This window comes from Lontra canadensis, unplaced genomic scaffold (assembly GCF_010015895.1).
Source record: "Lontra canadensis isolate GAN:19392208 unplaced genomic scaffold, GSC_riverotter_1.0 scaffold111, whole genome shotgun sequence".
Lineage (NCBI taxonomy): Eukaryota > Metazoa > Chordata > Mammalia > Carnivora > Mustelidae > Lontra > Lontra canadensis.
Genome location: NW_022631105.1, coordinates 1,197,892 through 1,213,749, shown reverse-complemented (window position 1 = coordinate 1,213,749; position 15,858 = coordinate 1,197,892). Strand labels below are relative to the sequence as shown.

Here is a 15,858-nt window from a genome sequence, read left to right as displayed (position 1 = left end):
GGAATGTGGGGCGGGGGGGGGTGGAGGAAGGGGAGAAGGAGGGGGAAGGGGATGAGGGAAGCTGGGGAGAGGGGGTAGAGGAGGAGGAAGGGGAGGAAGGCCGGTGGGAGCGTAGCGTCAGCGGCAGAGGGATGAGCTCGTGTCCGCACAGATCTGCTCCTGTCTCCCCTTCTCCCTCTCCGGCCAAAGTCGTGGTGGGTTTCGTCAGAATAAACAACTGGCCCCGTCCGTGCCGAGGGCGTCTGCACTGGCGGTGAGCAAGGTCACGCCAGCCATGACTGCAGTGTCCCTGGGAGAGGGCAGCAGCCCTCGGAGGGCAGGGAGGCCCTTTCTGGGGAAGGCGGCTGCTTTGTGAGGCACGAGAGCGTGTCTCCCCTCGCCCGAGAGGCCGTGAGTCCCCACCCCCGAAGCAGCTGCTAGATGGGGACTGTCATATGCGTACATCTGGCAGAGGCGGTCATGCCCACTTCAGGATCAGGAATTTCGTGACCACACTCCCGGGAGAGCTGGCGGGGCCTCGGGTGGCCTTTGTGGGAAAGGCTCACAGGCTCTGGCTTTACCAGACCCTCAGACCCGTGGCTGGAAAAGCCGCGGGGACCCGCAGGGTCTGTGCGTGTGGGGAGCTCGCTCACCACCCCGCCCCCCCGCTCCCCAGGTGGTTTGGACGGGCCTCCCTCCCTCCCACGGCTGCTCGGACACCCGCCCGCACACACTGGCCACCGCTGCCGCTGCGGGGCCCCTGTGCCTCCAGCCTCTTCCCTCTGCTCTCTGAGGGCCCCAGACCACGGCCAGCTCAGGTCCTCGTCACAGACCCCAGGGATGCACACGGACACACACAGGGACATGCCACATGCGCTGGCACAGACACACTCAGGCACACACCCAACACACACACACAGACACAGAGGAAGGCACCTGACAGACACACAGAGACGCACACAACAGGCACACTCCTACACAGCCACACGTCTCACAGGGACATACACACACCCGACAAACACACTCACAGGCACACACCCGACAGGCACGCTTACACACGCACACACACAGACACTTCTTGACCGCACGGACTGGGTGTCTGATCCTTGGAGAGCTGCTTTCTATCTCAGCAGAAGGGGACGTGCTGTAAGACACTTCCACAAATCGGAGCATGGTTTTCTGCTCCAACGAGGTGGGTGTGAAGCCCGGATGAGCGGGCACCGTGACACAGAGCTTCTGGTGGGACCTCTGCTTGTCCGTGTGGGTGCGACGGGGTTGAGGAGCCCCTGGATTTTACCCCATGGCCAGACTCGCATCCTAAGCTGGGTGAGGCCAACCCTGTGCTAATTCCCAACTCTGCCCCTGCTCCTGACGGGCCCCGAGCATGTCCCAGCCTCTTGGTTCCAAACCTCAGCTAAGTGAGCTGGTGGCTGAGACAAGGCCACGGATGAAAACCACCACCCCACGGTGTTTGTGTGCGGGCAGCGTGCGGGCCTGAGAACAAACGGGTGTGAGGACACGCATGTGTGGCGGCGGCCCAGGTGGGTGGACCAGCCCAGCAGGGCACACGCAGCCGCACAGCCTGGACCTTCCATCCGCAGCCTGGGTCTCCTTCAGCAGGGCCATTAGCTGCGCGTGTGAAGCAGCGAGAACGCTCGGTGTGGGAATGTAACTGTGGCTCCTTCTCAGGTAGCGAGCACGGGGTAATTCGCGTGAGGAGTGGTACTTGCCTGCAGTGAACAATTATTGGACAAGAACGGCCCCTGTAGCTCTTGTTTACTTTTCTGAAATAAAAAGAGACAGAAATCATGGTTATGCACTACGACTCCTGTCTTCAGTTTTGCAGACGAACTCCTAAGCCCCAACCAACAGACCGTGTCTGTGACATCGTTTTGCGACTGTAGCCTCTTTTGACAAAGAGAATCAAAATTACACACATATTTTCAAAGATTTATTTTTCCGTTCAATACCAAGGGATTAAACAGAACTCTAAAAGCAGTTCTTACATTTCCACACTTCCCCTTTCCCAGCAGGAACCTGCAGCCTCTGTCACCAGCCTGTCCCACTGCCCCGTCTAAGGCTCCAGTCACCTGGGCTGCTTGGTGGCGACGGGAGGACCTAGATTCCTTGCTAAAATGTTTGAGTTCTGCCATTTATGCCCCAAGTTTCTTACACCCTAGACATCATACTGGAACGTAACACAACTACCGTCTCCAGCGTTCTCAGGGCCTTTTGGCTCTGTCCGTCGCCGAGAAACCGCAGTGGAGACAAGTCCTTCCTTTGTATGAAAATGTGTGTGTTTACAAGCAACTCTGTTGTGCAGATTTTAGACCACAGTTGAGAAGAATTAACAACAAGCATAGATTATTTTGTCCCCCAGCCCTAAATCAAAACAAAGCACCGATTTCAAATGCACTGTATGAGCTCCAAGTTTGTCGGAAGTCAGTGAAACATGGAACTAAGCGTGTTTACAAAGTGCGTCGGAATTCTCAATAAAATATTTCTGCACAGAGAAAAGTCAGTGGAACAACGTGTGCGGGGCTGTGTTCTAAAATGCTCCCTGTGAGTTTCTACAGTGTATGACATGAAGCAAAATTGAAAACGAATGACAGTGCAGAAAACAAAAATCTTTTTCCTTGCACCAGACGTGGGAAGACGTCACCGTTCTTTGCGAAGGCTTGCCTGCCCAGCACAGGGCCAGCTGGAAGCTCAGATTCTGTCAGTCGGTGGCCTTGTCCCGAAACCCCAGAGCTGAGGGGTTGGGAGGTGGGGGTGTGTGCAGAAGGGAGCTGGCAGCCCGCCCAGGCACCCAGCAGGTGTTTCCATGTCCTCCCCCAGAGCAGAGCCGGCTGCTCCCGGTTCCTGTACGGGCTGAACAGAGCCAGGTCCACACGGCTCCCCAAACAACAAGGGGGAGCCTGGGTACAACGCGCCCCGAAGACGGGCCACGCCCAAGGCCGCTGGGGTAGCCCTTGATCAGGGGCTGCCTCCTGCACCGTGTGGAACGTGTAGACCACAGAAAACCATCGTAAAAATGAGAAGACCCAGAAACGTGGAGGAACAGGTGCTCAGGGTCCCTGTGGCCACGTCGCTATTTCTGCTGGAGCTTTTTCTCACTTTCAAGGTCGTTGCAGTGTGAGGGTTTAGGGGAAGGTGAAGAAGCTACGAGTGAGCTCATTAAAATCAGCGGCGGGCCAGGGTGCCCAGAAGGTTCTTGGACCTTTGAGAATCAAATGGATGGAAGATAAATCTCTTAATTTCTCCTTCTAAAGCCTCCCCTCTGGGTCCCCTGGCCAGCTCAGTTGGCGGAGCATGCGACTCTCAGGGTCGTGAGTTCAAGTCCCAGGTGGGGTGTACAGATTACTTAAAAATTAAGGAAGAAACTCTTTAAACTCCCATCCTTAACTCAGGTTGTAAAGGCAACATGAGCTTTAGGTCTGACCAGATGGACGCCAGACCCTCAGGACGAACCTCAGACGTGAGCAACGAGAGGCCCTGCGGCCCCACCCAGGCTGCGCACGTACCCGCGGGCCCGGCGTGCCTGCGTGTGTGTGCGCGGTGCGTGCGCGTGCCAATCAAGCACGCCCAGGCTCAGACTTGATTTGGGGAAGGCTCGTTCCTACAGGCCTTTTAGTTTCAAACACAAGCTTTTACTAGAAATCTCTCGGTCGCTGGATCTTTTCGATGCCAACGGTCTGGCCGTTTCCTACTTGGTGGTCCAGGCTGGGTTTGCAATGCCTCTCCCCGACGTTTGCCCGCTCGCACACGGCTCAGTCTCCAGGTCTGGGGCATTTTTTCTGATGGGGCCGAGCACGGAAGTAGTACGTTAAAAAAAGAAAAGAAAAGAAACAACCCCCCGATTCCCTTGTTTAGGCTGTACCGGTTTCAGAAAACCGTCACTGTAAGGGGCCGGAGAGCAGCAGCGTCCCGTTTACAGCTGGTCAGCCCCATTTCCGGCAGAGTGCACTGAGGACAACTGCTCTTAGACGGAGTCTCTGGTAAGTACCCTGCGGTCCCTGCTCTTCCGTGACAGAACAGAGCAGCTTTCTCCAGCAGCGGTGACCGGCCGCCTCGGCTGGACCCAGGGAGGGCTCGCTGCGGTTTAACCCTCCACGCTGGCCCCGCCCCAGCCGGACCTATTTACGAACAGCCAGAAGCCCAGCGTGCATACGGCGAGCTGCCCGGTGGAGAGTTCTGTTTACAAGGGATCAGAAGCTTGTATTGTTACAACGTAAAACATCACAAATAGAAAAGTAACAGCATCACAGTCAACAGAAGCGTTCACCTGGTGGACCCCAGACAGGCGCGCGGTGTTCGTGCAGATAAGCGATACACAGCTGTCGTGTTTGACTCGATTAGAACAAATCAGCAGTCGGCGAAAGGTTGCAAACGTTCAGAAAAACGGGTATTATATATATTTCAGCAGGAGGAATCCCTGAGAAAGAACGATTAGTAATACAAACCAACCCGTGGGTCCCTGAGTGAGGAGGGACCGCCACGCCACCAACAGCAAGCCAAGGTCAGAGGTCGTTAGAGGCTCAGAAAAGGGGCTTCCCACACTGCCTTGCAGCAGAGTCACAGCCTCCAATGATCACTTTTGTGACTATGCAACTGGGCTCATATTACTAGCTGCAACATCACAAAAATGACACTGGCCACCGCTCACGAGCTGGCAAAGTAAGGGTCTGTCCATTTCTACGGGGGTCAGCGTTGTGAGTGCCGTTGCGTACAGCAAGGGAGAGGCTCAGAGACACAGACGGAGAGAGAGAGAATTTTTAAAAGCAAAGCCCTCCCATGTGATGCTGATTATCTCCTGGCTTTAGCAGCTCCTCTTTAAAGTGGAAATGTGCTCCCTCTGGGCTCCCGAAGTGTGTAATCACACGTCTCAGTGCCTGACGCACCCTGGCCAGAGCGGGGGAAGGCGGGGCGCGTGGTCGGGGACAGGGGTTGGCGGGGGGACCTGTGCATAAGGTGACCAGTGTCTCCGGAAGCCGATGCCCGTTTCCGATTGCTGACTTTCGGGAGGTTCTTCTACCCAGAAAACCCCAAAGCTTTTGATTCTAATAGACCGGCCCATGTCACCTGAACAAAAACCTCCCGGAGCCTTATCTCCCAAGCCTCCGGGGAGAGGGAACTTGGGGCATCCGTGTTTCTCGGGGCAGGTTGTACGCACCGAGGGCTGGTCGGGTATGTTCCGTTCCATATAGGGATACGGACTTCCACGTCCGCCCATAGCATGTATGTGCAAACACACTGGGTGAGCATAAAGACGAAGCTGGTCTCTCTTTGGAGCCACGTCCTTTGGCCAGTAATGACTGCTTCCCAAGATGCTATCTCAGGAAATGCGCTCTAGGTCAGATTCTTAGGTAGCCCGCCTTTAGAAAGAAACATGCTTTAAGGAAAGTTATCTGCTGGCCAGGACGCAGGGATGGACTGAGAGGGAACTGTGCAGTCCGTGCTTTGGGGTGCGTTCAGGACTCTCTGTACTGTGCTCGCTCGGTATCTCTGGGCGGGGTCACCAAACGTGTGCCACGGCTGGGAACACCACGTGCCCATCTCTCCGGGAGCTCTTTCCCGCGCTATTTGATCCAAAGAACTATTCAAATAAAGATTTTGTTTTGCTTTTCAAAGTAGACTAAAAGGCAAAAGAAAGAGTATCACAAAAAACTTAAGAATGTCTAACACACAAATTCAAGAAACGCAGCAATCAGCCTGAAACCCCACTGTCTGACATGACATGGCCACAGACTCAAGGACAGTAACTGCTCGGATACGAATCCCTCCAGGGTGGGGAACCACGCTGGGCTAAGGTGCACTTTATTTCCTAGTTCGTTGTTCTGGATGTCTGCCTGCTTTTGCGATGAGGCGGGTTTCCAACTGGTTAAGCATGAGAGGGCTCCGCAGAGCTGAGAGCTCGGGCACCGCGCCGCTCAGCGCCTGCCTTGCTGGGTGGCTGCTCATTCTTGACCGCCACAGGCAACAGCTAGTGCTGGCCCCCGTCACCACCGAGTCCAAAGGACAAGCCAAGCTTCCATCCTGAATTCCCTCCTTTTTTGCCTTGTCAATAGCTTCCTGAAAGATGGAGTCCGGCATTGATCTCAACAGCTCAGTAAACACCCTCTAGTGCCAGAGAGCCCCCTGGGCAGCCGCTGGTGGGGCTTGAGCAAAGACTGGATGTTTCCAGACTGTCGGCTTCCAGACTGCACTAGAACACACAGTCACGCGCTAATTCCATCCACACTGTCCCCCAAGGTCTAAGGCCGGATCCGGGCCCACGTCTGTTACGTCTCATTATCCTGTCCGACCAGAGAGTATCCAAACTACAAACCTGCCTTTCCCTCATCAATATCCTGAGAAGCAGGAACTTCAGGACTCCACCACGTGGAGAATCTTATCAGAAACAATGACCACATTTCCACAATTCTAACGTGGCTACGCCCCCCTGTTTTAACTCCTGTAAACCCAGAAAACACCTTGCAGGTACCGTCATCGAACCCCCTTCCCCTCCCCTCTCCCTTGTGTCATACAGAAGATACCGCTGACCCTGGAACAGCGTGGCTCTGAGCTGTGCTGGTCCGCTCACACCCGAAGTTTTTTTTTTTTCAATAAATAGAGGATGCACTGAAAATGTATTTTCTCTTCCTTGTGATTTTCTTCATAATGTTTTCTTTTCTCCGGCGTACTGTACTGTAGGACCTCAGGGTCCAATGCACCTAGCACACCAGCATGTGTTGACTGACTTCTTGTGTCACTGGTAAGGCTTCCAGTCAACAGAGGCTTATTATAGTTAAGTTTCGGGGGAGCCAAAAGTTAAACATGTATTTTCCACTGTGTCGGGGGCTGGTGCCCCAAGCCCATGCTGTTCAAGGGTCGACTGTACGTTTATGATCTGTAAGTACAGACAGATGGTGCATCGTACAGCCAATGACCCCTTAGACGCAGGAAACCTGGTGTTGGACCGCGCTCCCTCCTCTCACGCCCGCACTCCAATCGCGCTACCCTGCTTGCAGGGCTGTTTGTCATACCTGCGGAAATCCAGGAGGGACCTCGCGGAGGAAGGCACTCCCTGGTCATACCAGCTTAGGAAGTGGAACTGGGTCACGGTGCGCGTCTCGTTGGTTTGCAGGTTCTTCAGGTAGAAGCTCCTGACGAGGAAATCCTCGCACCAGATGTGCTCGGAAACAAGGTTCACCTGGACAGGAGGACGGGGGTTGGGGGGGAATCGGGAGCGTAAAGCATTGTCTGAGCACCGTGGCACTCCGAGCAGCGAAGGGCGAGTGCTGTGGGGACGGCACACGGGTCGGCAGAGGCTGGACGGCCCCTCCTACCTTCTCCGTTTTAACCGGGTTTATGCAAACGATAACTGTGGGTTTTTAATATCGCCCAGGTGCATTAGCCAAATGGTTAGAAAACTATGTTACAATCCAAAGTGATTCTAGCTTTCATCCTCTGTATTTCTAAGCCATCCAAACCTGCAAAAAATCTATGCTTTGGGACAGAAACACCAGCGGGTTCCACTGCACCCTGAATCTCGCGGCAGGTGGCTACTCCCCGAGGTGGAGGGGAGACCAGGGGGTTTCTGCAGACAGCGGGACTGGGCGCCTCTCGGGATCAAGGCCATGCTCAGTGGCCTAAAAGCCAGGACTCTGAGCTAGGGCTGGTCCTCACGCCCCCACCCCCCACGGGACTCTGCATTCTGACTGATGTTTAATGCTGAACAACGGGCTCATGCGGGTTCGTGCTGAGCTGCCCAAGTTGGCACCGTTCATCGTCGATGTGGGCAGAGGGTCCGGCAAGGGAAGGAGGCTCGAATCTGTGCCTCCACAGCCTTGGATGCCGCGGAAGGCCACGGTGCTGGCAGACTCTTCCTACAACAGGCCCAGGAGGGTCTATTGCTCGGGGCCTGGCTCCATAGGCCTCCTTGGGACATAAATGTGTTTTGGTTCCTTCTGTCTGAATTTGGAGCCCTAAAGATTTAGAATTTATGCCAGAGCCCGGGGCGCCATAGCACAGCTGTTTGGAGGGTCCGGGGGTCCATGCACTGCGGGGCCCTGGGGATGCCTGCCTGCCCGCCTTCCCGAGGAGGGCCCTGCTCTCAGCGGGGCCACTCGTGTCCTCTGCGGGAGTACCTCGTAGACGTGGTAGAGGTTGGAGCCTTCGTCGGGCCAGTAGTGGTAGCACTGCCGGACGCCGTTCTCCGAGAGGGGCGTCAGCATGACGATGACCACGCAGCCGCTCTCCCACACCATCTGCAGACAGAGACAGGCCACGGCCACTGCATGACTGCCAGGTCCCGCGTGATGCGTGCAATCCCTGCGCTACGTGACACGGGCCACGGGGGCTTGCGCACGAGCACTGCCCTCTCCTTGGCCACGCCTCCTCCGTGGCTGACTTCCTGCCACAGAGCTGAATATTCCCTGAAGCTTCCACGCTCCACAAAATATGAAAAACACACCGCCAGTGGCTCATTCCACACCGTTTAGAACCTCTTGAGACCCACGTTCAGCCGTCTGGCCTCCCAGCTTTGGATCTATGGAAGGAACCTTCTACCACACGGTACCATCAGGCAGCGTGGCCTCTGACGCTGTCCCCAGCAGCGCCGCTGGGGGCACGTCCGCTCCTGCATGTGGTGCGGACGGAAACGGGTCGGCGTGACTGTTTTTCGGTCATTGTCATTATTCTGCACGACTAGAAAACCGTTTTGCTTTGTGAAACTGCTGTCCTGTGGGAAGCAGACTCTGCTTACAGAGAGCCGTGGCTGGGGTTTCATTTACCTCCACGGAATATGGCCACGCTGGGCCATGAACACAATTCACAGTAGCCACGTTACAAGCCACAGCGAACGGATGGACACACACCCAAACGTGGAGGAGGGCAGACACCGGGCCCTCCGTGGGGCTTCCTCTCCAGCTCCCAGCCCAGGGGCCGTGGGCCTGCGTGTTAACCCTGCAGCGTCGTCACCCAGACCGCTGGTTCCGTGGGCCACGGGGAGGCAGTGCTGCGGAGCGCGTCAGCCTGGTGAGTTACAGAGCACAGACGAGTCTGCTTTGCCCGCGGTGGGTTACGGGGACTTCACAGAAATATTTACAAGCAACTGCATTCAGACGTAAATTTAGTATCTAAGAGCGCTTCTATTTCTTTTAAATACAGATAGAACGATCCAATTAGAATCTCGTCATTTAAAAAAAATCCACATAGCTCAGATATAAAACGCGTTTCCTCCCTAGTTCACGTCACTAACCCCCTTTAAGTTATATTTTACGAAGGGACGAGTCCACGGTGTTTCCCTTTCTGAATACTGATTTATATTTCCACGTGATGGGAACGGTCGATGCCTTTCCCGCACGGCCCAGCGTCTCATTAATCCTGGAATTTCATGGAAGCTGCCGGTGTTTATGAAAAAGCCCACAAATAAATATGAATTTCACCCAGACCTACATGCCTTCCCTTTCCTCAGCGCACAGCCTGCCACGGGGGAGAATTCCGGGCGTGCGTCTCTCTCGCGGCTCTCAGGCGTCGCAGCCCACCCCACTAAATTGGTCCTTCCCACACAGAACCGTTTAATGTGTCTTTAGAAGGCGGAGAAGCTCATTGAAGCCATTATGAAAATGAGGAGAAACACAGATTTTATGAGTGTAATAAAAATACAATGATCTAGACCGTAAACCAATCATTGAACACTCGGCTTCTGCCACCCAAGGGTGACATTAGGAAGCCCCTCATTTGAGGACGGGTCCTCCCGGCCGGGCAGCCCTGCTCACTGGCCCGCGCGCCGGGCATCGCCGTTCAGGAGTCCGTCAGCTCTCCGAAGACCTGGCTGGGATGAAATCCAAATGAAACAATTTGAACAAACAATCCTAGAGGCACTCTCGGGGATCATATTGCTTTCTAGGTCACCGAGCCTGTGGGCAGAAAGGGGGACTGAGTAAATCATGCCAACAGACGGCCCGGCTCCATGTGTCCACCTGGCTGGCGGTGGGAGTCCGTGTGCGGGCCGCCGGCCCTGTTCTTGCCTCGCACCAGCCGCTGACCTGCACGGTTACTGCGGGCTCCCGCGGGATCCAGGACGCCGGAGGGACCAGAAACAGGGACCGGTTTCTCTGCTTCCGCTTCTGCGGCTTCCCCGGGCCTCGGGGCCACTCTCTGGGGCATCCTCATCTCTCTCTTCCGGGAAGCAGCGGTCCACCCCGAGGATCTCCATGTGCCGAGTGAGTGAGCTAGATGTGTGGATGCCAGAAATGGTGATTTCTAGCACTTTCCTGTCCAGTATCAGCGCAACACGCCCAGTCACCGCCTGGTCTACCGGGCACCTTCACAAGACACCCAGCATGTCAGGAGGCTGCTACGTAACTGAAGTCCCTGCTGAGAGCTGGGTGGGCTTCCCAAATGGGAAGCAGCTGCTTCCAACCCCGGATGAGGCCACCAACGTGGGTGGAACATGAGCCTTCGGGGCTGAGTCCTGAGTATAAACGGGGCTGTGCTCGGAGGAACCGGGTCCCACTTGCTGGAGAGCCTCTGCTCGGATGCTCCGGGGCTGCTCAGACCCGGGACGCCTCCATGGCGTGGCTTCACGCACCGAGGCGGTGGCAATGGCGGCCTCTGGTGTATCTGGTCCCCCCCGGCCTCTTCTTCGGCAATGGTGCGCTGCAGGGTTAGGAGCGGTCCCAATGTCCTGTGCCACCACTGGCCGCCAGTCCCTAGGAGCCCGCCCCGGGCTGCGTCTCCAGGATGACGCGGCAGATGAGCGTGCCCGCAGCTCTAGGGCCACAGACGAGCCTAATTAAAGCAGATGGAAAGAAACAGCAGTGTCTCTTCATCCAAAGTCTGTCTTGAAAACTAACTATTCAGCAAACCAAACTCTTTGAAAGCCCCACAGAGACCTGATTAAAGGAAAGCTTGACCCATCCAAAATCGCAGGACACCCAGGTCACGTTCTCCACCAGACGTCTGCTCCCTCAAGGCATAAAACTGCTCTCTGTACTTAGATCTCTTGTGATGTGTCCCTTTCTACTTTTGTCATTCTTGTTCTGTGCTCAAGTCTTTCTCCCACCGGCCCAACATCTCTGAGAAGACCAGAGGCTGGTCTGGACGCCATTTCCACTCTCCCCAGCAGCCAGGACCGTGCCTGGTTCTAGTGGATGCTCGGCTGAAAAGAACATATGTGTTTAGAAGAGACCCCTTGAATATTTCTGTAAAAGGAGATAAAGAAAATCCTGTCAAAGGCAGGCCTGGAAGGAGTTCTCCCGGGACCTGCTCAACGCCAGAAAGGCTTTTTTGTTTTTCATTTTCTTAGCACGGAAACCATGTGCACGGGTGTTGGAGCCGTGGGCACGAGAGGTGGACGGCTCTTCTCGTGGGCGCTGTAGCCGCCACGGGCCTGACCGTGCAGCTCATTTCTGTGCTGGACTTACTTTTACAGGCTGAGCAGAGATATCTGAAGTCTAGCCAAGAGGAAGTTGACTCACATCTTAGGAGTCAGTTAACAAGGCTTAGTAACGCTTATGTTTTCCTCCTTGCGGGCTCACTGGCATCCGCTGGCTCTACCATGGTCCGAAACGCATCCACAAGGGAAAAACAAGTGTCTGGGACACTTTCTGCAGTCAAGACCCCCAACCCGCCCTTGGCCTCTCCGAATGCCATGTCTGTGAGCTGCGGCAGGCTTCCTGCGGTCACAGGCTCTGCATCAAGCCACTCTGGGGACAGGCGCACAGCTCAGAACGCACCCACCCAACCTGCTGCTTGGTACACAAGCACGTCCGCGTGAGCCTCCCTTGGCGATGAAGACGCCGTCCACCCTGGCGGTGTGATGTTGGGTGCCGACACCCTGCGCCCAAGCCGGTCACATGGCCGCCATCCCACAGGCCGTACACGGCAGTCTCGACCTCTGAAATCCCCTCCCACCAGGCGTAAAGAAGGCATCTCAGTGAGAAATCCTTGCCGTGTCTCTGGAACGGGGTACACGTTCTCTAAGGAAGACGGCGCGGCTCACTTAGCTGGAGGCTGCTGGGTGCGAACCCTGGCCACGCAGGGGTTCCCAGAGCCAGGGCACATGCTTCCCGGCATGCCTGCTTCATCCAGTCCTGTGCAGATCCTACGGGCTCTCGTCACAGTGTTTGGACGTCTAGGACACTCCCTGGACCCAAGGGAGTGTCGCCACTTGGAATCATCTGCTGTCCTTCAGCCTTGCTCACCTTCCGTGAGCGACGTCTGTCGTCTGCTCAGATGCGCGTGCCGGCTCCGGCTGCTGCTCTCTTCCTCCCGGAGAAGGAGGGAGAGAAGCGGGGGTGGAGGTGGGTGAGGAGGGGGACGGAGGGAGGGGACAGGGAACCAGGAACGCACTTAAAAATGAACAACCAGGATGTTTGCAGCTGTGGTCTGGAATACCAGCCGAAAAAGGAACTCAGGTGGCCCTGGGGGCGCCTGGGGGGCTCCATTGGTGAAGCGTCTGCCTTCGGCTCAGGTCGTGATCTCAGGGTCCTGGGATGGAGCCCCGTGTCCGTAGGGCTCTCTGCTCCGCGGGGAGCCTGCTTCTCGCTCTCCCTCTGCGTCTTCCCCTGCTCATGCTATCTTGTTCTCTCTCAAACAAATACATCTTTTTTAAAAAAGGAGAGAAGACGCTCAGGGTATCTGTCTCTCACCGAGGCCCGCCCGAGTGCGAAGGCTGCTGAGAGGACGCAGGGCTCTCTGCTGTGCGTTCCCTACGCAGAGTCACAAGCGCTCGGCACATCAGCGGTTTCAAGCCCCACGTTGGGGGGCGGTGGTGAGCTTGTGTGTAGGGAGTCCGGTGAGACGATCTATCTGCGGTAAAACATCCTGGCACGTCCCGGGCGTGGGACTGAAAGGGTTTTCCCAAGAAATTAACTCTACTCGGTTCCTGTATTTCCTTTAATTTAACCCAACAATGTGCTTGAAAACCAGCCAGTCCCTAAGCTAACAGGGCTCCAGAGCCAATGTCCGCTTCCACAACTCCTTGCTGCCCCAGAAGCAGGAGACCCCTTCACGCACGACCCAGAGGGCGTCCGGGGGGAGACCAAAGACAACGCATCACGAGCATCACATGGCAACGGGGCTTTGGGGACAAGCTCAGGCTCTCGGGTGTGGTCTCTCAGGACGGCCAAGAGCCCGACGTCTGACCTGAGCCCTGGTGTGATGTGGTCCCCTGAGGAAGAGGGACGAGGAGGCCGCGGCGACCCTGGAGCTGGGGGAGGCTGGGGCTTCTCTGGACACTGGCTTGGCTCCTGTGGGCTTGGACGGTGATGCCCCTGACGGGCGTGTGTGGCCGGAGTGGACTGCCCAGGCGCCAGCCACCTCCCTCCCTCTGCTCTCCACCAGGCGGGGGCCCAGGGCCGCGAGGGCAGGGCAGACGCACGGACTCGGTCCCGGGCCATGTCCGGGCTCTGGGGACCTGCCGTGTGCTCACTCGGGCTTTGTCCGACTCTTTCTCCCGGGTCCCCTTCTCGCCTCCCCGGCCTGACCCCCAGCGGAGAGTGCTCAGGAGAGGGAACGTTTGCCTTCTTGGGCTCTCCCACGGGACCATGCCAAGAACTGCGATCGATGAAACCCTCTATTTAAACCCAGCCCATCCGTCTTGGGAAAGAGAGCGAGCCCCGGTGAAGGCTTCGTAACGGAGCGCCTTCGGAAAGTGGGGACAGGACTCGACGGGAGGGCTTTCTTCTCGCTGGCACGTTGCTTACAGCATCCTTTTCGCGCCCGCTGCGCACCAGCGGGACCTCCGCTGACGGGGCGGGCCCTCTGCCCTGGGCTGCGGACTCTGCGCCCGTCCCTGCTTGTTGGCTGCTGGTTCCACCTGAAAGAGCTCCATCTGTCCGGCGGGACAGGCCGCTGTCCTCTTGGCTGAGCCGCCCCGTGGTGAATGCGGGTGACAACCGGTCCGCATCCTGTGGAGGATGTCGCAGGTCCTGGGGCCGGGGGGCTGCCGGTGCCCCACTCGACCGCTCCCATCTGCAAGTCGTGCTCCTGTATCCGAGCTCGGTGAACGGGGTGGCTTGACTTTCTGGTGGCGATGCATCAGCGCGGCCACCGTGGAAAGCACCCGGTTCGGGCCGCTTGCCCTGTAATACGAGAGGAGGGAGGACAGTCGCCTGCCTCCTCCGATCAGGCTTCCCTCGGTGAAAGCTGTCCTCACGCTCCTCTGGAGACGGCTGGCGTGGAGCTCAGCCCGCGGGCCCCAGGACGCCTCGGGGGCACAGAGCTCACTGCCCGCAGCTCCGACATGCTCTGGGCCTCGAGAGACAGCGACACGGCACCTTCGTCGGCAGCAACATGTTGGCTGTGCGAGCGCCCACCGTCTCCGCCGGGAGGCTGCCTGCCTTGCGCTTCTGCAAGGGGACGGGCCCAGGAGCAGCGCCTCCCCCAGCACGGCGCCGTCTTCCCTGCGGAGGGTGGGCAGCAAAGTCCTGAGTTCTGGAGGTCCGGGTCTGAATCGTGCCCTGCCTCCAGCTGGCTGTGTGAACTCGGGGAAGTCATTAGAACCCCCGGGCGCCAGCCTTCTAGTAGAACGGGGACCACGATCTTCTCCCACTGCAGTCAAATAAACCTGGGATGTACCTTCTCGGCCGTTTTTACAAGCAGACTTAAGCAGCATTAAGAACTCTCATTGCCACCATCCATCCCAGAACGTTCCGTCTTCCCGAACCCAAACTGTCCCCGTTAAACACCAGCTCGGCCCCGCTCCCCTGGCGCCCACCCTCCGCTTCCTGTCTCCCGATCGGACTCTCCGCAGCCCTCGAACGGGGGCCCCCGGGGTCTCAGGTTCACCCTCGGTCGTCAGGGGCGTTGGCGGTGGTGGCTGGCCGCAGCCCCCGCCCAGGGTCAGGCACACGGTGAGTTTGCAGTGGGATTTCCCTCCCTTCCTGCTCCTTTCCTTCCATTCCCTTGGACTCCACAGGCCCCTGTACATACGTCTTTCTCTCGAAGGAGCCACGCGGGCCGCACCGCACAGCGACGGACACCCTCCCAGCTCAGAACGTGTGCTCCCGCCTCAGTGCTCGAACCAACGGACGGCTGGCCTCTCCCGCCTCCTCCTTCCCCTCTGCCCTCCCGTCCCGACGTTCCCCTCCCCACACGGCTCGTCGACGCCCGAGCTCCCCAGGGCCCGTGGGCTGTCACAGGCTGCGGGACTGTCCGCTCCCCCTGCAAGTTCACTGAGCCGTCCTGGGGACTCCCGCGTTCTGGACATGCTGGGCGGGGCTTGGGCCCGCTCGCTGATGGCCTCCCCTGCCCCTGCTGCCCGGCGGCCTCTCTCTGGAGTCCCGAGGTGGCCACGCGTCTGTCTCAGCAGTCAGTGCTCTTCTCGCGGTAACGCGCGGAATAGTGTCCCCCAAATGTCACGCACACCTGGAACCTGCGGACGTGACCGTCTTTGGAAATAAGCCTCTGCAGGTGCGTTCAAGACGAGGCACACTGGCCAGAACAGACCCTTAGTCTAATGACCAGCGACCTTGGAAGAGGAGCAGAATTCGAGCCAGAAACACAGATACCCTGTGGGGGCTCACTCCGGGGACGGGGGCAGGGGGAGCGATGCCTCCATGGGCCAGGGGACCCCCCGCCGCGCTGGCCACGACCAGAAGCTGGAGACAGAGACAAGAGCAGGTCCCCCACAAAGGCTCCGGTGGAACCGGTCCTGCCCACGCCCGGTGTCAGGGCTTCTCTGTGCTACTTTGTTAAGTCACGGCAGCCTCGGAGAAGCTGTGCCCCCGCCTTCCCCGCGACCATGGTGTCTGGCCCCAGGGCGTCTGGAGTCGAACCAGTTTCTTTACGACAGACTTCTCAGCGGCTTCGGCGTGCTGTCGTGTACAATAATCCCAGAGTGTGAGCCGGTCACCCGCAGAGCCTTCTTGTCCCGGGATACCTGCTACC

General features: G+C 57.6%; 1 protein-coding gene across 1 annotated transcript in view; it reads right to left on the bottom strand.

Moving 5' to 3' along the window:
- PTPRN2 (protein tyrosine phosphatase receptor type N2) overlaps positions 1-15,858 on the bottom strand; it is a 710,237-nt gene that overhangs the window by 21,072 nt on the left and 673,307 nt on the right. Inside the window, exons 18-20 of the mRNA XM_032840229.1 lie at positions 8,109-8,228; positions 7,005-7,171; positions 1,710-1,763 (exon numbers count right to left, since the gene is read on the bottom strand). Of these exons, the coding sequence (XP_032696120.1) occupies positions 1,710-1,763; positions 7,005-7,171; positions 8,109-8,228 (341 nt within the window). The remainder of the gene's footprint in view (positions 1-1,709; positions 1,764-7,004; positions 7,172-8,108; positions 8,229-15,858) is intronic.